This window comes from Hylobates moloch, unplaced genomic scaffold (assembly GCF_009828535.3).
Source record: "Hylobates moloch isolate HMO894 unplaced genomic scaffold, HMol_V3 SCAFFOLD_15, whole genome shotgun sequence".
Taxonomy (NCBI): Eukaryota; Metazoa; Chordata; class Mammalia; order Primates; family Hylobatidae; genus Hylobates; species Hylobates moloch.
This window is the reverse complement of record NW_026652290.1, coordinates 69910152-69930737: the sequence shown is the minus strand read 5'-3', so window position 1 is coordinate 69930737 and position 20586 is coordinate 69910152. Positions and strand designations below refer to the sequence as shown.

The 20586-nt window shown below is 41.1% G+C and overlaps 2 protein-coding genes across 9 annotated transcripts in view; one reads left to right on the top strand and one right to left on the bottom strand.

Annotated features, from left to right (window-relative positions):
• EML6 (EMAP like 6) overlaps positions 1 to 8153 on the top strand; it is a 272017-nt gene extending 263864 nt beyond the window's left edge. Inside the window, exons 38-43 of one of the 2 annotated variants that reach the window (XR_009210040.1) lie at positions 318 to 480; positions 2750 to 2853; positions 4180 to 4333; positions 4720 to 4820; positions 6116 to 6339; positions 6707 to 8153. Coding sequence is in view for 1 of the 2 variants with exons in the window: in XM_032176630.2 (XP_032032521.1) it covers positions 318 to 480; positions 2750 to 2853; positions 4180 to 4333; positions 4720 to 4820; positions 6116 to 6140 (547 nt within the window). In the remaining variant the exon portion in view is untranslated. Of the gene's footprint in view, positions 1 to 317; positions 481 to 2749; positions 2854 to 4179; positions 4334 to 4719; positions 4821 to 6115 lie in introns of both variants that reach the window. The other variant, XM_032176630.2, reaches the window with a different exon arrangement.
• Positions 8154 to 8229: 76 nt separating this feature from the next.
• The window catches only part of RTN4 (reticulon 4), a 79332-nt gene continuing 66975 nt past the window's right edge, over positions 8230 to 20586 (bottom strand). For all 7 annotated transcript variants that reach the window (XM_032176634.2, XM_032176635.2, XM_058428896.1 and 4 more), the window contains 5 exons: positions 18856 to 18994; positions 10730 to 10799; positions 9868 to 9914; positions 9610 to 9668; positions 8230 to 9245 (listed from right to left, as the gene is read on the bottom strand). In XM_032176634.2, coding sequence (XP_032032525.1) covers positions 9203 to 9245; positions 9610 to 9668; positions 9868 to 9914; positions 10730 to 10799; positions 18856 to 18994 — 358 coding nt within the window. In that variant the 3' untranslated portion in view covers positions 8230 to 9202. The remainder of the gene's footprint in view (positions 9246 to 9609; positions 9669 to 9867; positions 9915 to 10729; positions 10800 to 18855; positions 18995 to 20586) is intronic.

Genomic DNA, 20586 nt, shown 5'->3' with positions numbered 1-20586 from the left:
CTCAGTTGTGAGAGGGTCACTTCCAACAAGCCACCTATGAAAGAATACCTTCTCCCACTCTCACTCTCAGATAAGTTTTTGCTAATTTCCATAAAAGTGTGGTTAAAATTACTTGTAAATGCCATTCTACATATGTCCCGGGGATTCAATCCAGATAAATTGTTGAATTCCATAGAATGCCAGGAGAGGCTGGCCACATGTGAGTCACAAGGCGGCTCTCATTGTCTTTGGGCCTGGAAGGCCTGTCACAGACCAGCCTTCTGACCAGCCCCAAACAGCCCTCCTCATGGACCCTGCTCTTGGATTGCTTTTTCTAGAATCAGCCCAGACAACCGATTCTTAGCCGTTGGTTCTTCTGAACACACAGTTGACTTCTATGACCTCACTCAGGGCACAAATCTGAACCGCATTGGCTACTGCAAAGATATCCCAAGCTTTGTCATTCAGATGGATTTTTCTGCGGATGGCAAATACATTCAGGTATGCTTGGGGTTTACTTATATCCGGGGCAACCAAAAATAACAGCAGTAGTAACAGTGGCCTTTATTAATGGAGTCCTTACTGTGTGCCAGGCAATGTGCTCGCTCTTCACCAGAACTCCTTAAGTAGTTACTTTTTCCATATTTTATAAATGTAGAAACAGAGGCTTAGAGAATTTAAGAACGTTGAGGAAATAGAATTTAAAATAATAAAGAGTAAGAAAAGCAGGAAACACAAGCGCTAATCATCTTTAATCTGCCCCTCACCACCTCCTCTTCAGAGTTTCCTGATTTCTAGTTTTCTGGGGCTACACCTAAGCCTTGTGCCGCTTCTGGTATTTATTCATGTCATTTCCAATCTCTACTGGGTAGAATGGCCCCTCCATATGTGGGCCCTGGACTCCAGCCAGTGGGCCTGGAGTGAAAGCTCATCCCTGGGTCCCAGGGTAACTGACCGGTGGAAGGGAGGGAGAGGGGTCCACTGCTGGGACTGATCCCTAAAAACAGAATGATTTCTCCAGCACTCAACAAATGTGTGTTTGTGAGCTGGCCTGGAGCTGGATATTCACTGCAAAAGGAGAGAGGATGTATTTATTCATTCAACTATTTGCTGAACCGGGAACCATTGCTAGACTTTTAGATGGACAAAATGAGACTGGTCCTGTAACCACCCAAGGGGTTCACCTTGCCTGCTGCCTAGACAGAGCTGATTTCTCAAGACAGGGGAATTGCAATAGAGAAATTCACGCAGAGCTGGCTGTGCGGGAGACCCGAGTTTTATTATTACTCAAATTGGTCTCCCTGAACATTCCGGAAGCAGAGTTGTTAAGGATAATTTGGTGGGTGGGGAGAAGCCAGTGAACCAGGAGTGCTAATTGGTCAGAGATGAAATCATAGGGAGTTGAAGCTGTCTTCCTGCACTTGAGTCACTTCCTGGGTGGGGGCCGCAAGATCAGATGAGCCAGTGTATTGATCTGGGTGGGGCCAGCTGATCCATCAAGTGTAGGGTCTGCAAAATATCTCAAGCACTCAAAATATCCTCAAATCGGAGCAGTTTGAGGGTCAGAATCTTGTAGCCTCCAGCTACATGACTCCTAAACCATAATTTCTAATCTTTTGGCTAGTGTTAATCCTACAAAGGCAATCTAGTCCCCAGGCAAGAAGGAGGTCTGCTTTGGGAAAGGGCTACTGCCATCTTTGTTTAAACCATAAACTATAAACTTTCTCCCAAAGTTAGTTCAGCCTACATCCAGGAATGAACAAGGACGGCATGGAGGTTAGAAGCAAGATAGAGCCAGTTAAGTTAGATCTCTTTCACTGTCTCAATCATAATTTTGCAAAGGCAGTTTCAGTCCCTGCTTCCTGGAGCTTGCTCTATAACAGAGAAGACAAGCGCTAAACAGACAATCACAAAATATAAATATAATTACAAATTGTGATTATGTGCCAAGAAGGAAAAGTACAGCATTCCGGGGAGCATGTAACAAGGTGCTGAATTTAGATGCACTTCCTCTCAGCAAGTGATATTTAAGCTGAGGTCTGCAGGGTGTGTAGGTGTTAGCCAACAGAGAGGTGGGAACATTGTTCCAGGCCATCTGCATGAAAGCCCTGAGGCAGGAAAGAGCTCAGCTTCCTAGCTCATTGCAGGAGAAGCACTGCAGGGAGAGAGGAAGCTGAAGAGGAAGGCAGCAGCCATTCACTGCAAATGTCTTGATGGTAGGAAACATGGTCTGTTTCCTTTAGAAGACTCCCAGAGCACCGAGGTTCAGGTTCTAGACACCTCAGAGATCACCTGTGTCAGCCGCTGTCCATGAGAAACCTGCCTTACCTCTGTACCAAAGGTTCTTGGTTTCCTGAGAACTGGGATTCCTGTGTATCAGAAACACCTGGCGGCTTTGTTACAGCAGGGATTGCTGGGCCCCACCCTTTCAGTGTCTGTCTGGGTAGGTTTGGGGTGGGGCCCCAAAATTTGCATTTCTAACAGGTTTCTAGATGCAGCTGAGGTTGCTGGTCCGGGAACTACACTCAGAGAACCGCTGTCTTAGGACTCTGGAAAATAGCAAGAAAATGGATGAGAAGAAAGATGGGAAAATGGCCTGCTGGTGTTGCCATGGGCTGGCCATAGGCTTTGCAGCCTGGAGCTGAGCTTGGGTTTGGAGAAAAGCCCTAGGGATGCAGAGGCTGGGCAGTGTTCTGGGAAACTGCATCCAAAGGGAATCTGTGGGACTGAGAAAGAACGTTGATGAACATGGCTTCCCTTCTACCTACAGGTGTCAACAGGTGCCTATAAGCGCCAGGTGCATGAGGTCCCCCTGGGGAAGCAGGTAACCGAAGCCATGGTCATTGAGAAGATCACCTGGGCCTCCTGGACAAGGTGACTGGAAGAAAAAAACTTGAGGAAAAGGTCACAAGGGAGTTTCTTGTCTCACTCAGGCTCAGCCTCCAAGTTTGTGCAGGATCTGAAGAAGCTGAGAAATGGAGCTGTCTTTTCTTTTGGGGGTGAGGGTGGGAGGCTTCTTGGCACTAGTTTAGGTCACTGGCTTTGATCTGACCTAGGTTTTTGAAATGCAAAGTCCCTCTTTTTGTGTAATTTCTTCTACAAGTCTCCAACCCCTTCCAGCAAGTTCAACAGGAAACCATCTCCCGTCTCTTGGCCAATCCTAGTGCACAGTGAGGCCTCCATTCGCTAGGGGAAGGGAGTGGGACGGCCAGACCCCTGCTTAGCAGGATGAGAAACAATGGCTAATTCACGGGAAAAGAGACCATTTAGCCTGTGAGTTGAAAGGAACCCCTGCTGGCCGGGCGCGGTGGCTCACGCTTGTAATCCCAGCACTTTGGGAGGCCGAGGCGGGCGGATCACGAGGTCAGGAGATCGAGACCATGGTGAAACCCCGTCTCTACTAAAAATACAAAAAATTAGCCGGGCGTGGTGGCGGGCGCCTGTAGTCCCAGCTACTCGGAGAGGCTGAGGCAGGAGAATGGCATGAACCCGGGAGGTGGAGCTTGCAGTGAGCCGCGACTGCGCCACTGCACTCCAGCCTGGGTGACAGAGCGAGACTCCGTCTCAAAAAAAAAAAAAAAAAAAAAAAGAAAGGAACCCCTGCTGTTCTCCCCAACACACACATATTCAAGGGGACCACAGGGAACAGGGAGAGAATCAAGGATGGGGGTAACTTTTGTCTTTGGAGCGTAGGGGACTGAGGCAGAGGGGGAACAGTAAGAGCTGGCACAAATGTACAGAGGGGAAGGGGACAGATGCTTTCATGCCAGAGAGCCACGTGGCTGTACTGAATTATATAAAACAGCACCAGGGACCAGTTTCATGGAATACAATTGTTCCAGAGACCAGGTGGGGGGTGGGGTTTCGGGATGAAACTGTTCCACCTCATAAGGAGCTTGCAACCTAGATCCCTCGCGTGCTTAGTTCGCAATAGGGTTCGCGATCCTAGGAGACTCTAATGCTGCGGCAGATCTGACAGGAGGCGGAGCTCAGGTGGTAATGCTCCACCACCACTGCTCATCTCCTACCCTGCGGCCAGTTCCTAACAGGCCATGGACCAGTACCATTCCGCGGCCTGGCTGTTGGGGACCCCTGATGTTAAACATCCCTCTCTTCCTTATCCCTAGGAGGTGATGACTGACTGCAAGAAGCCTTCACCGTGACTTTCTTCTATCCTAACCCCTCTTTCTGTTGGAACAGCGTCCTGGGAGATGAAGTCATTGGAATCTGGCCACGAAATGCAGACAAGGCTGATGTCAACTGCGCATGTGTGACCCACGCTGGCCTGAACGTTGTCACAGGAGATGACTTTGGGCTGGTGAAGCTCTTTGATTTTCCGTGCACAGAAAAATTTGTGAGTCTTCCTCAGAGTAACCTCCCTGCAGGTTCTCTGTTTGGCTGTCTGCAGGAGATAGGGGCCACGTCTAGATGACCCTCTGAGAGACACAGAGAACTCCTGTCCCGGTACTGTGGAAATATGGCAACGTGTTTTTCACCTCCTGGAGGGGCAGTCCTGGAAGCCAGAAGGGAGGATGGAGGGTGGATAAAATGGCCGGAAGTGGGGCAAGGATGAGAGGCAGGAAAGTCAGCCAAAGGCTGGCTAATAGATGAGTCCAGACCAAATGGGAGTCCCCAGTGAAGGAAGGTTCTGGGAGCAGGGGATTTGGGTGCTGGAAGTAGTCTGTGGTTGCTGAGAGAAGCCAGGGTCTCTTAGCTGCCTCCATTCACTTTTGCTCACAGGCCAAACATAAGCGATACTTTGGTCACTCGGCTCACGTGACGAACATCCGTTTCTCTTATGATGACAAGTATGTGGTCAGCACTGGAGGAGACGACTGCAGGTAGTAACCTAGCTGACCCAGTTCTTACTCCCCAGGCCTGGCCAGCTCTCCCTCCCCATCTCAGGCATCCCGTGGGTCAGCCTCTCCCAGGGGCATGGGGAGGGCTGACGTGGGGCTAATAAACAGGAAATTCCATGAGTCCTCATGAAGGCAAGTACCTTCCAAGATAAGGCATTTACTCTTTGGTGACTGTCAACCCAATGGTTGTGACTGGAGCTGTCCTGGGATGGCATGGGCATGTGATAGCTCCTCTGGGCACTGCTGGGGGAAAGGGACAGGTGGATGAGACCTGAGATGGCTGATTTGAGTAGGAGCTCTTGGCAGCCCATGGGCTGTTGTGCATAATCAGGAGGTTAGAATGGAAATTCATCTATATGTCCTTTTAAGAACTCCCAGTTGATCACCAGTGTTGGGAATTTCTTTATTTAGAGTATAGAGGAACAGGACTAGGTCATTCTAACTCAGCTTCCCCATTTCTGATGAGCTTCATTATAGCATGAATACTGGGTTCTATTCAGCCCAAGCAAAACTCCTGAGGGGATAAAGATGAAATACAAGCATTCTGATACTTCCTAGTGGTCTGAGTTAGGTTGTAAGAAAGGCACCTATAAAGAATTTCAACCCACTTCCCACTCAAAAGCACTGTGTATTTCTCATGGCCTGCCTGGGAGCACCCATCTCCAGCCTGCTGTGCTGGCTACTTCTGGCACTTATAGCCCTTGAGATAGTACTGACAGTAGCTCCCTGTGGAGTGCAAACACCCGTTCACAGCAGCACCAACCCAATTGTGAACAAGCTAGGAGTAAGAGACATAAATGAATTGGTCACCCCAATGCAGGGGATGCAGACTTGTTTTAATATAAAAAAGACTGAGAAGTGACCTTAACCGTGCAGGGCTTCTAGGCCTTTGTAGGCATGGGAGCATGCTGTGATCCCTGGTTCTGTGCTAAACACTCAAAAGGGCTCTCTGACTCAAGTGGAGTTGATAAACCTTTTCAATAGTAACAGGAGAGAGTGTGATATCAAAGTGCCAAAAGTCCTCAGGGACCAACATTTAGCACAGACATTTAAACTGCTGAAAGAACCAAACAGAACTCAACTGAAAAAAACAGACCTTTTAAAAAAAGCAATAGATCTGAATTTGGTGGCAAGATCCCTGGTTTACCTTTTGAAGTCAAAATGTTCAATACATCACCCGAGCTTGACTTTTGAGCACTTGGCAAGATTGTTTTTTGCCACTTGACACAAGTATGACGTCCAGCTATGCAAAATGACTGTTTGATCTGCCTTTTCAGTGTATTTGTGTGGCGATGTCTGTAAAATGCCAGAAGCCTCTCATGTTATTGCTGCTGCTGCTACCAGCCAGCAACTGCAGAGACCATGCTGAGGTGCCTCCTTGCTACCAGCCGTTGGGAAATGCCTACTATGCTGCCCCTGACGCACAAGCTCAAAACGCTGCGGAAGTTACACAACTGTTCCATAATCTGGACTCTCCAAAACTGTGATGCCACGAAGGAAGGTCAAGTTGTAAAATGTTAAGACTGCCTGCCTCTGTTCCTGAGACTAAACACTATAGATACTAACTACATTGACAAAGAAATCCTATCTGATAATGTAGCCCGCTGACAAATTTTGAAGCCTCAGTTACCCTAACCAATATGTAGCTTTTAATTTGCATCAAAACTTTTACAAAGATGTTTTGCTATTGTTTCTATAAACTTCAAGAATGTTCATTTTTACAAATAAGTTGAACAAGACAGCCTAAGTTAGATGCACCGAAGTACTAGAAATATTGCTAGCCTCTGTTCTCCAGTTTAGCTTTCAAAACCAAATGAGCCATGTATAAAAGAGTTGAGAAACTTAATTTTTTAATGTTTCATTTGCAGAGTTTTATATCCATTAAGTGCCTTTGAAAGTTTCCAGTTGTGTGGGCTGCTGTCTCACCTCCCACCAATTTCTCTTTTCTCCATATGGTGCTAAAACTTCAAAGCTGAGGAGGGCTGCAGGACTCTTAGCAGATTCAGCATGTCACCCTTGTCCTGTGTTCACGCCAAGGCTTCCTAAATGAAAGACATCGGTTACCTGCTTATGGGAAGGTGAGCAGCAAAGGAATTGAAGTTCGGGATGGGGTAGAATTATGGGTTTTCATTGTGTTTCGTGCCAAACCCAAAAATCCAAAATAGAATTCAAATTAAACAAACTTCTACTACAAAATGGAAGGGGAAAAAGGCTCAGGAAGGTCCAAGAGAATGAGCTGACTTATCTCGTTAAACCTTAAGATAAATGAGGTAACCCAAGGCTGCACCTTGGTGTACCACTCTGAGTGGAGCTGAGGTGACTTCATTGATTGCTTCAGGCAGACTATATAGGTCAAGTCCAGATTATAAAAAAATTATCTGCAGAACAAATTGTAAACCCAAGGAATAGCTGGTAAATCAAAATTATAAAGTGAGTTAAGAGTTCCTTGGAGTTGGTTGTATGACAGAATATGACTTGGACAATCTTTACCAGAAGCCATCCATAAGCCCCTCAGTCACACTTTCCATGTAGCTGACCAGTGACTACAGGATGTGGCTGACAGTGCTCACTGAAAGGAGAGTTGGTGAGGGACTGGTGGTTCTGAGCACACAGACAACCTATTAGTCCTTCCTGTCAGTGAACGAAAATTCTAGACCTACAGTTACTGGCTACTTGCATTTGTCAGTTTAGAGAAAAGGTAAAATGAGGCATTTTCAATTAAAGAATAGATTAACATTTACCACAGAAGTGCTTCAGCATTCTAAATGGATTAGCTCACTCATTAAGCTATTTTTATATGCCAATTTACTAATGCCTTACATCCATCCACTAATAGGTTGTTGGGCCCGCAGTAGAGTCCCTATGCAGTCCCAATTCTGTTTTTTTGTAACCATGTGACTGGTGATGCAGAGTGATAACCATGTCTGCCTATATTGTACTAGACGCTTCATGCTGATCGGATCTTGCACTGAAATAACCATGTGGAAGAACAATGAATTGATTAATGATGACATGTACAACCATATTTAAAGAGCAATAGTGTCCATGTGTCATGGAAAAACTTATTTGCAAACGTTTATATGGTATGATTTTATGTATGTTCACAAATCCTGCACCGTATGATATATGTTAAAATATTGGCGCATGAATTTATTTTCAAAGTAAAGTATAAAACACGTCACTTAAACATTTTATGTGTCAAATAAAATTTGATTGATTATGTAAACAAACACATTTGTTGACTTTTGTTTCCACAGTAAACAGCTGCACCATCAGCCTGAAAAAACCTTTCAAAAAGCACAAGCTACCATTCACTGGTTGAAGCAAAGTTTACCCACTGTGTGCATTTTTAATCTGCTGCAATTTCATGAAATGAAAATGCCAAAGCATATTTTAAGTCTATAAGCTTTATTGATACTTTGCTTTTACAGTTCACAATGCATTCCACAGATTTAGTTCAGTACAGCTTAAACCACAATGGTATAAATCTTCATTTTGTAATTTCTTGCATAACAATGTTTCATATTTGCAAACAACATTTTTGGAAGCATTAGATTCAGTCCATAGATTGAGTTTGTGACAAAATTAACTACAGTAAGTCTGTGCAATGAAATTTATGTTGGAGTTCTATGTGTGTGGCACTTCATGTTGAAAACAGATGGTAGTGCTCCTAGAAATATATCTTCTTTTTCTAGCTTACGTGCTTTGGAACTACACATGTATAACCAATGATCTGAAATATCAAGCACTGTGGGGTGGCTGGAAGGTAAAGGTCTAAGCTTTGTGAAACACTATATATATATATAATCTATATTTACTTATACTGGCAATTAATATAACAACAGTAAAAGTCACAATACACCTAGAACATACCAGAAAAGCAAGCTTTGTCATTCCTGCTTTACCGGTATGATCTCGTCTAAACATTTCATTTCAGAAAATCTGCATCAATCTACATGGACCATACACAGTGCACAAACTGAAAAGGGCTTTTTTTTTTTTTTTTTTTTTTTTTCCTAGCTCCACCATCTCTGCAACTTGCCAAGATGCAGCAAGACTACCTGCAACAAAGTAAAATATACAGCTTTTTTATTCCACCAGTGCCTCAGATAGGAAAAAGATATGATTACAGTTTAAATCCATACATAGCAGCTTACAATACTTAAGATGATGAACACATGGCAGTCAAGACAGGTAATTTTTCCTCACAACAGTGCATGGCTAAAAATAAAGATCTAACAACGATCTGTGAAACTGCACTGCAATGTCAAGGTTCGTTCTTCCCTGACCCTCCCCCGTATAATCAAATGAATATCCCCTTTAAAGAAAGATGAACTCCTACTAATTATTTTGGGTGTTTGTTTTCATTCAGCTTTGCGCTTCAATCCAGGGATTTTTGCTTGGATTCTGAAAATGAAAGAGTCACTGTAAATATCAGTTTTGTTTGCTGCTGCTTCAAATACCATCTTCCAAGAACTACTTGTATGTCATTCAGCTAATACAAGAAAGGAAACCCTTAAAGCTGCCTAATTCTAAGCTATAATTTTGCCACGTTGGCCTCATGAATTAGATTTAAACAAAGCCTTAAACACATAATAAACCCAGAAACGAATGGTCCAAATGTTAGAAAAACAATCTTTTAGCAACTCTGAAGTCACACTTAAGGTCTGATAGAGATTTGTTACTCATTATGCCTGCAATATGAAAATACTGTTCTCACAATCCAGCACACCTTATCCTAGTAAAAACACTGCAGATTTTAAATACTTACTTAGCCATAGCATCTTTAACATTCTTATTTGCAAGTCCTAGATAATGATCTATCTGTGCCTGAAAGAGAGGTATAAAGGAATTATTAATTACCGTTGCTAAAGAATCTTATTAACCACTACTATGTGTCAAACTAAAGGTTTAAGAAACCATCATATTTCTCATTTTTATAAGACATTGAAAATGGGCACTAATACATTCGTAAATCCCATGTAATAGAGTGAGTGCTCTATTCTGAAGTCAGCAGTTAGGAAATTACCTGATGCCGTTCATAAATAACAGGAACACTGAAGAGTGAAATGAGAGCTGAAAAGGGAAACACACAACTTTTCAAAAGGCTGGAATGATTTGGGAGGAATAAACACTCAAAAAACTATTAAACTGGCAACTCAAGATAACCAAGCAGTGTTCCTAATGAAATAAAAACATAAGGATCTCTGGATGCATCCGCTGTTGAGGAGCCACTCCAGAGGAATGAATGAACTCTGTGAGGCTGCAGTTATTAATTAGAGCTAGGAACCATTTCTAGCTTCAAATCATATCACAGATTTCATAAAATACAGGTATCCCTGGTTAGATTTATGACTGCACCATCATATAAGGCCACCCTTTATCTGGTTTATCACTGTTAGTAGGAGCTGTCTTCAGCAACTAAAGTAGCATTTCAACAAACCGGGAAGCAGTATCACCAACTTATTTAAAGAGAATACAACCTCAAACTTGAGTTTCACTATTGTTGCCCAAGCTGGAGTGCAATGGCGCGATCTGGGCTCACTGCAACCTCCGCCTCCGCCTCTTGGGCTCAAGTGATTCTCCTGCCTCAGCCTCCGGAGTAGATGGGATTACAGGTGCGCGCCACCACGCCCAGCTAACTTTGTATTTTTAGTAGAAATGGGGTTTCACCATGTTAGCCAGGCTGGTCTCGAACTCCTGGCCCCAGGTGATCCGCCCACCTCAGCCTCCCAAAGTGCTGGGATTACAGGCGTGAGCTACCACGCCGGGCCCAAATTTTCATCCTCTACTTTTCATACAGTGAGAATATTCTCCAATAAAATGTCTACGCTCCTGGCACACAATCTTTTTTCCAGCAATTTTTCATCCCAATGGCTTTGCAGACTTACCCAAAATCAGTAGCGTCAGACCATTAAACAAGGCACCAACATAGGTAAATACCCACATCAGCACTGCAAACTATAAGAAAATAACATTAGCCCATTATAAACAAAATTCAAGTAAAGTTTCTTAATTATGCTTTCAAAAGAATCCCATCTAAATGCCTACCTACAAGAGGCATACAACTTGAAGACTGGGTAAAGTACCATGAACAGTTCACTATTAAGTCACCAGTCTCAATTATGAATTTCAGAATCCTAAAATAATTAATAGATTTGACCCATTTTCTCTGGACTACACTACCAAGTAGTTGATTCTGCTGAGATCAGAAAATATACCAAGGGTGCATCTTACCCCTCCAGCACTAACAACATTTAGCTTTTAAATGGGAAGACTGGAAAGGTGTTATGAGAACTGTCTATTAAAATTGATTTCAAATTATGAACTAGTTGAGTGCTTGAAGATATATGAGCTGAATAATTCAGACATTAATATCTCAGCTGATAAGCAATAATTGGGCAAAGAGTACTTATCAGGGAAATTATGTTTCAGGTACCAAAAATATCACCTCTAGCCTTTGAAGGATCAGGCACAAAGTCAGTCTGAATTTTGTTAAACATTGGTCAACATCAATTCCTTTGCTTTCTAATTCAAGGCCTTCATGTGTATGTCTGGCAATCACTTTGACTTATTTAGTAGGTAACAAACACGATGCCACCATCTACAGTGATTATTTAGGCTTATATAACAGTATAAATGAAACGGGGAGTAGTAGAGCACCCCCATTATCTAAAGCAGGGATCAGCAAACTTTCTCTGTGAAGAACTAGACAATAAAATTTTAGGTTTTATGAGCCACATAGGGTCTGTATCTCATACTATTCTTTGCTGTTGTCATCTTATAACTCTTTAAAAAAGTATACCACCCACTCTTAGCTCCCACACTATACAAAAACAGGCCATGGCCCAAACAAGCAGTGGTTTGCTAACCCTTGATCTAAAGCATATCTTTCTCCATGTATTAAATGAACTCTGACTGAATGCTTACTGACCATTAATTAAGCAGTCAAACATTAGTAAGCATACTTATTACAGCTTAGGAAGACACTTTGGATGACTCTACCAAGCAACAGTTCTACAAATAGCAACACTCTGGTCACCCTAACTGAATTTAAGTAATGTTCAAGTCAGTAAATATCAGGCATTCTTAATATCTGTCAATTGAAAAACAATTTTAAGCTGCCCTATTCTTAGCAATTGCTATTGGAAGCCCTGGTAGAAAGGTCTGAAAGATGACTTCAGTTAGTAAAGGCTTTTCTCTGTTTCACAGACTCCTATTGCTGAAGCTAAATATAACTTTTGCACTTGAGCAAGTTTACTACAGAGCAAGAGAGTTATTTTTATCCATCACTGTCCACAAGTCTAAAGGGAAAAGTGTTGACCTTCCACATTTTAGAAGAAATTACTTTAGCAACAAAGATGCCCTTAACATGACAGAAGATAGTAACAAACACAAGCTAAAATAACTCCTCGTTTGGTCATTACAGTCACTGAGAAGGCTTCACTCCAAGTCCACAGGGGAAAAGCCCAAGACTTCACACCTGAGCCACCAAAGGGGCTCAAATGTCACTTGCCTCTTTGAAAACACTTCCTAAAAGCCAGGCTATCCCGAGGCAAAGAGAAGAACAGAGGGAGGTCTCAAATGTCCTTAGGGCCAGGCAGGTGACATACATGGATGTGAGAGGCTGGGAGAGAATTGAGGCACACAGTGATATGCATTCTTCCTCTCAAAGGGGCACTTGCAACCCTGCTTCATATGCTGTGGCCATGCAAATATTCCAGGCCAGTGTTGCCAGAAATGTACACTTTTGTGTGCTATCATATAATTTTTAAATGTTGCAGCTATGTTGAGAAAATTGAATACTTCGGGGGCCCAAAATAAAAATAGTGGGTAAGTGCATCCAGGGAACACACCATCAGGAAAGAAATGGGCGGCGGCAAGAACTAACCTAGAGAGTAACCATTATTAATGGGAATCCACCACAAATGATGGATTTGTAACATGGCAGGAATAAGGTCAGTAAACACTTTAAAGAAGCAAACAGGCTGCTCTCATTTTGGACTTAACAAATTCTATGCGATTCCATGGCAAATACTTTGCAACATTATAGCCAATACTTATTGACTGAAGAGGTCAAAGCTTATCTCTCCATTGCACAGTAAGGAGACTGGAGGAAGGAGGCCCAAAATGTAATGAAGATCTAACAAATACCTACTGAAAAGAGGCAAGGGCCATGTCTGGTTTATCTTTCTTCTGGGGCAATAAGAGAATTAAATTCACTGTTTATCACACACCTGATTAAAGAGCTCTGCAGATTTCTGATGTTTCAATCTGGGGGAAGGGGACATCTTTAAGGCAAATGGTGGGAGAGTGCTTAGTGAGATCTCAGAAATTACTCTGGCAGTTCTGACCATTTCAAAACTTTTCTGCATTCTCAAACTCTAAACTCTACTTGCCCTTCTGTGTCTCCTTCAGATTCATTCATTAGTTGGTAGTTTGGACTCTCTCTATATCCCCAGCCCATTTCCTTCTAAGTTTTCTGAGAGCTCAAGAAACCTGAAAGGAAGCTGTCAAAATGTGAATGTTAACAGCTGCCAATGAGCCTGAGAGCTAGATTTTAGTGTTCTTTTGGGTCAGCTATTTCTGGAGCTCAGGCCGTTTTTTTTTTTTCTTCTCCTCACTTGCAGATTTAAGATTGTATGCTGGAACATTATAGTTGCCTCAATTACAGAAAAGTAAGAACCTCTGCTGAAAATAACTGGTCCCTAAAAAAGTAAAACTATTATACAGCTTTTTGGGATTTGAGGTTTCAAAAGACAGGAACCCGCCAAGAAGGCTGAGTCATACTCAATTAGCCCAAAAGCTGAGCCCAGTAGGCATTGTCATATGGTTTTCTTTCATAATTGGGGGTGGGAAGTGGGGGGAGGGAGGATTTATAGTTTAATGCCATGACTTTTTAAATCAGTGATTTTTGCCATACTATTTGACTAGGAAACTGATTGTTGCTCACTCTATAAATACTTGAAATCTTTTCTAGGACTTAGAAGTTTGTAGTTAATTGCAAAGGAGCAAAACAAATGGAACATTACACAAGAATTTAAAAGGAGAACTCTACAGAACGTGTCTTATTTTTATTCGCCCAAGTCAACCACCACGAAACTTGGACCAGGCACACGGATGCCCATCATTTCACACCAGCGTTTATAAAAGGACTAATGAGCCCTGGAGTTTGGTTATTTCTTTGAACACATTTTGAAAGGCCAGGCTCCTCCTTCACTGCCCCCGCCAAAAGGCAATAAGCAAGCAAAAGGTTTCACATGCTAGCATGAGCGGCTCTAAAATTTCAATTTCTGAGGAAGACGGTTTCAAATAGAAATAGTCATAATTGTAGGCTGGGCATGGTGGCTCACACCTGTAATCCCAGCACTCTGGGAGGCCAAGGCAGGCAGATCACCTGAGGTCAGGAGTTCGAGACCGGCCTGGCCAACTTGGCAAAACCCCATCTCTACTAAAAATACAAAAATTAGCTGGGCGTGGTGGCGGATGCCTGTAGTCCCAGCTACTTGGGAGGCTGATGCAGGAGAATCACTTGAACCCGGAAGGCAAAGGTTGCAGCAAGCCAAGATCACGCCACCGCCCTCCAGCCTGGGTGACAGAGCAAGACTCCAACTCCAAAAAAAAAAAAAAAAAAACTAGTGAAAATTGTGACCCAGAATCTAAAAATGTAGATATAAATTTGAGGGCACACAACAGATTTTGCATTTATGAAGACAATGAGTTATAGAGATACTTCTTTCAAATTGTTGTTTAAAAACTATTATTTTGTAAACACAGAGCTTGATAAAAATGTCTTTTCTAAGTGACAAAAGTTTAGAAATGAGAATAATTTCTACTACATTTTCCTGAAATTAAGATGGTTTCCATTTTCCTAGCTATGAATCATATAAAATCAATGTAATTCCAATAAAAATCTGCTTCCTATAAATTTTTAAAAACTCATTGTTATTTAAATAGAACATTCATCTAAACTGGAGAGACTGGGGCTATTAGCAAACTTCCCACAAATTTAAAATCTGACTATAAGGCATTAAAATAAATCTGTTTAAACAAGGTAAATACATTTTTCCTTATGTTGAAAAAGTAAAAAAAGAATGGGAATTGGAAAAACACATTTTTTGCTTGTTTTAGGGTGAGAGAATATAAATTTCCCTACCAGTTTTTGTGGCTAAAAGGCAAAAAGTAACTATTAAGGAACTTAAGATTTTAATAATTTTTTTTTTTTTTTTTTTTTAAGAGACAGGGTCTCACTCTGTCACCCTGGCTGGAATGCAGTGGTATGATTATGGCTCACTACATCCTCCACCTCATGGGCTCAAGAGATCCTCTTGCCTCAGCCTCCCAAGTAGCTGGGACTACAGGCATGGGCCACCATGGCTGGCTGATTTTTTAGTATTTTTTTTATAGAAACAGTCTCACAACGTTGCCTAGTCTGGTCTCAAACTCCTGGCCTCAAGCAATCCTTCCGCCTTCGCCTCCCAAAGTGCTGGGATTACAGGCGTGAGCTACTGTGCATGGCCAGGAAGACCTTTATCTTTTTAAAATGCTCTCTATATAAACAAAAACTGTGGTGGATTAAGTGTGGCCATACACAGAAGTCTCTCTAGAAAGGTAATCCTATCAAGCATTTTTATAAAAAAGCAAAGCGATTTTATCAGCTTCCTTTTTCAATAAAAGCTATTTTAAGGAAGTATTCAGTATTTCTGTAGTACCCTTATATTCAATGGAAACAAACAGATGGAATCTGTACTACTCATATACAATGACATTAGGAAAAGGGTTTAGCTAAATTCTTGTGTGGCAAAATCACAAGGTTTATCGTTTATCAAGGAAGACCTTTCATGTACATTATCAGAGTGTGCACCTGAATTACCAAGGGCTTTACCTTTCATCGGGAGAAAAGGACAGATTCCCTGCCTTATTCATTTGCCTCTAGATTTTGAGATCTACATGCCAGGTTCACTTTAAGTGCTAACATGATGAAGCAACTGTTATTTATTTGCAGTCCTAAATGAATTGCCATCTGGGGAAGTCACCAAGCGGGTTTCCTTGAGCTCTGGGCTTGCCAAAAACAGGACTCAGGGAAACCAATCAAGTATGTTTTTCTTCTCTTTTCTTTTTTTTTTTTTTTTTTTAGACGGAGTCTCGCTCTGTCGCCCAGGCTGGAGTGCAGTGGCGCAATCTCGGCTCACTGCAAGCTCCGCCTCCCGGGTTCACGCCATTCTCCTGCCTCAGCCTCTCCGAGTAGCTGGGACTACAGGCGCCCACCACGACGCCCGGCTAATTTTTTGTACTTTTAGTAGAGACGGGGTTTCACCGTGGTCTCGATCTCCTGACCTCGTGATTCGCCCGCCTCGGCCTCCCAAAGTGCTGGGATTACAAGCTTGAGCCACCGCGCCCGGCCTCTTCTCTTTTCTTTTTAAAAGTATTGCTAATCCTTAAGGATAAATTATGATTTTAATGAAAGTCCTTTTTTTCAATACTAAGAAACAACAAGTGTTCCAGAAAGGATATCTATCTCATCATGTGTCACTTTCTGTTACTTTCAAATTAGCAGTCACTCAATGCAAGAACTTATCAAGTTCAATTTCTCTCATTTATGCTAGCTTCCTCATGAATAACATAATTGCTTTTATAAAAAAAGTAGTTTTCAAAAGAAATTAAAAGATAAGATTTAACAAAGAAATTATTTCTCAAAACTTATTTTAAAAAGTCTTCATATTCGATCCTCAAGTACATGTGCAAAACAGAGATTTAAAACGTTTCTTAAGATCTCATCAGCCCCTTTCTAACATTTTCTCTCTCCTCTTGCCCCGTATCTACACATTGGACTGTGTATGGATGAAAATTTTCTCTGAAAGAATAAATAAGTTTTCCTTTGATTAAAGACAAGTGGAAACTTTATATTCAAACTCAGAAACTAGGGCATAATGAATCATTCCCAGATCAATTTTTTAAAAAAATAGATTTATTCAAGAATGACATTTCTCTCAAGAAGAATGTTAAATTGTAGACATATAGCTGCCTTCACTGCTATACTGTGCAAACATGGAGGATGAATTTTGGTGTATCTCTGTTGCCGTGTTTATTGAATCTATAAAAACAACAAGCATCTCTCCTCTCCTAAGCTCACCAGGCTTTTCTTTGAAGTCACCTCTCTCCCCCACCAATCTTTGACTGCTAAATTCAGAGATGGTCCTTTGCTGTTGGAAGCTCTGAATTACTACTTATAGACAGTGTTTCTTCTCAGTCAATTCCTACCCACAAACCATCCATCTTAAACGGCATCAGTACCTCCTTCTCAATCACTTTTCACACATGTTCTACCCTATAAATCAGCTACGTATAAAAGGTAATAATACATGAATAGGAACTGGTTTCCTCTAGACTATATGTACAAGGTTCTATTTCATTTACTCCAAAATATTTTTACTTGATCTCTTTTGAAACTAATTAATCAAACATGCCAAACAACATAACCATAATCTTTTTATTTACAGACTAACATCAGATCATTTTAAAACATTACTACAGATTTAGTCACTAAATGCAACCACTCTATACGAAAGAGGTAAGTAATAAAAGGAAACAACATTATTTACCCTTGATGTTATTAGGAAGTAACTTAAGTTCCAAGTCATAAATAAAAATAAGAGATGCGGCTGGGCACCGTGGCTCATACCTGTAATCCCAGAGATGCAAACAGCTGAAAATAATGTATCAACTACCACATTATAAAGGCTAAATTTTTTTTTTTTTTTTAAAGCACTTTAAGCACTTAAACCTATTCTGACCAGTTCAGAAATTGTTTTTCTGAGTCTAAAGGCCCAGTCACCTTATTGCTATTATATCCTTGGCATGTGTGATAAATATAAACTAGAACATTTCTCTTGGAAATGAAAAATTATGAGAATTACCACCACTACATTTCTGCCCAGGCTTAGATTGGAAACAAGTCTGCCTGTTTTCTGCAGAGTCACAGGCAAGAGCATATACAACACAAATGACAAGTTCTATGAAAAAGAAAAGCACTACAGGTCCAGTGCTTCAGGCTTAAATTACACAACTGTGGTTTAGTGCCTGTTTCGTCAGTCAGAACTTTGGGAGAGTTTATTTGCAAGGTGAGACTCTTAACAGCTGCTTATGTAGCAAGATCCAAAAACTAAAGAAAAACTTCCAACGATTACCAATTGAAGATTAGTTGAAGTGTTTCAGAATATTAAATCTTATCTAGAATAAGAGTCCAAGATATGAAATAGCTTTCATGTATGTATGAATCACATACAAGCTAAGAAACTAAGTGCTAGACTGTAAAGCAAAGTCAGAATGAATAAATCACATCTGATATTAAATGCATTTATAGACGATCTTTATGCATGTAGTCAAAATTCTGATTAATTTCCTCTTCCTTTTAATCTTTATGATTTCCAAAAGTATGATTTTATATATATTATATATATATGTATATATATATATATATTATATATATAATATATATAATTTTTTTTAGACAGATTTCACCTTTTGCCAGGTTCAGCTCACCAAAACCTCTGCCTCCCGGGTTCAAGCAATTCTCCTGCCTCAGCTTCCCGAGTAGCTGGGATTACAGGCATGCGCCACCACGCCCGGCTAATTTTGTGTTTTTAGTAGAGACGGGGTGTCTCCATGTTGGTCAGGCTGGTCTCGAACTCCTGACCTCAGGTAATCCACCCACCTTGGCCTCCCAAAGTGCTAGGATTACAGACGTGAGCCACTACACCCAGCCTACAAGTATGATTTATAACTTATTCTCCTTTAAAAAGAAATACAGGACTCTCTCTATTAAGTATGACAAAAAAAAAGGGAATAGCTCTTCTTCATCCTTATTTGATTGGATTCTGAATTTTAAAACACAAGTTTACAGCCATGTGATTTAATATTTATCATTTACTTGAATATAGAAAAACAGAATTTTACACTCAACTCTTTTGATACTAACTTCTGGGTATATCAAAAATGAAAAGCAAAATAAACTTACCTTCAGAGAATCAACTAAATCATCAACCAAGAAGAGGCGCCTGAGTTCCTTTATCATGCAGTTCACATGACCAAGAGCAGAATTACTGTACTTCTGAACCAACTCCTCAGATATAGCAACTTCAGATTCCAGATATGCCCTAGAAAACAAAACACATCATAATTGTCACTAATTGGAGTGATTTTCCCCTAAATGTCAATCAGAAATTATATATCTGTAAGAAATTAAGAAAATATTATATAAAAGCCAACTGTTTCCAAATTAGGGGCAATATAAAAACTCAGCAGTAAGGGTTATTTCCTTGATATGCACTGTCTGCTGACTAGCACAGAAAAAGCATACACTTTGAAGCCAGACTGATCTGGGCTTGAATCTGATGCTCTGCCACTTACCTGGCTAGGTAATTTTGCAAAGTTATTTATTCTTCCCTCTAAACTTAGTTTCCTCATTTATAAACTGGAGATTATCACGAGAATTCAATGAGAAAAGTGCCTAATGCAACTGGGCACAAGGATGCACTCAATAAATGGTAGTTACGACTATGGTTTGTTTTTTTTTTCTTAAAGTTGACACTATGTTGTCTCATCACGTTTTCCTAACAAAGATCTTTTTCATTTCCAAATCCTAAACTCTCTCAGACTAACCTTTAGGGGAAATTGCTCAATATGTCAAGCACCAGATTGTAAAGTGGCTGCCAAAAGCACAGTGGCAATCCCAGCAAAACATAAGAGTTACATCATCTAGATGCTTTAATCCATACTGAGATGGCTAAAATTGTTAAATTTAAAAGTATTGTATTGGTAATAAGTAAATAAATAAAAATACTATGCTGGGGAAAAAGTCAAGTCCACAGGAATGTAAGAAACAGTTTCATTATTGTTTCTAAGAAGCCATTTTATCTTGGCAGGGCACAACCAACTCAGAAGTGCTGAGTGTTCCCTCGTATCTGTTGGAAGTAGTCCTCATAACCTCCCCATGTCTGAGGATGCCAGTTTCTTACAGTGGAAATAACATCTTAGACAACTGCTTGTCCCATAGTTTTACCTCTGCAACGTGCCCCAAATATGTCTCCTGGTTTTTATTCACAGTGCCATCACTCTATTTTAGGTGCTTACTATTTACAAGCTGGAATATTCTATCACTCTCCAAACCAATCTCTCATCTGCCTGCATCCAAATCCATTCTGTCAGCCAATGCCAGAATAACCTTATGTGAGCTATCCTAGATAGTGCTGTCTAGGCTGAACTCAAGCAGAAGTTAGAAGACCTGCCACTACCTAGCTATACAACATTGCAAAAGGCATTTAACTTCTCTGGGTAAGTGCTCCAACTCTGTAAATTTGAGAAACAGACTTTCCTCAGTTCCTTCAGGCTCAAACATTCTGTGATCCTATGACTCCAACTTTTCAACCAGGGACATCCTCATAAATCTTTTCAAACTTACTTCCAACTACTCTTTATGTTGCAGCCAGAAATGAGTCATTCACTAAATATTTTTTAACCTTAATGTAGCCCTTATTAATCATATGGTTTTCCCAATTCAAAATGCTCTCTTACCTCTGGTGATACCTTATTTAGCCAGTTGGCCCCATCTCAAATCTCACCCACACATAGAGCCTCATCTGACAATCTCTTTCCTAAAACCCTGATGTTATCTCTCACTGCTGTATAATTCTAACAATGCTTTCTTTTGTGTTAGTCTTACAGTATTTACTAGATTCGGCTCTGAAAT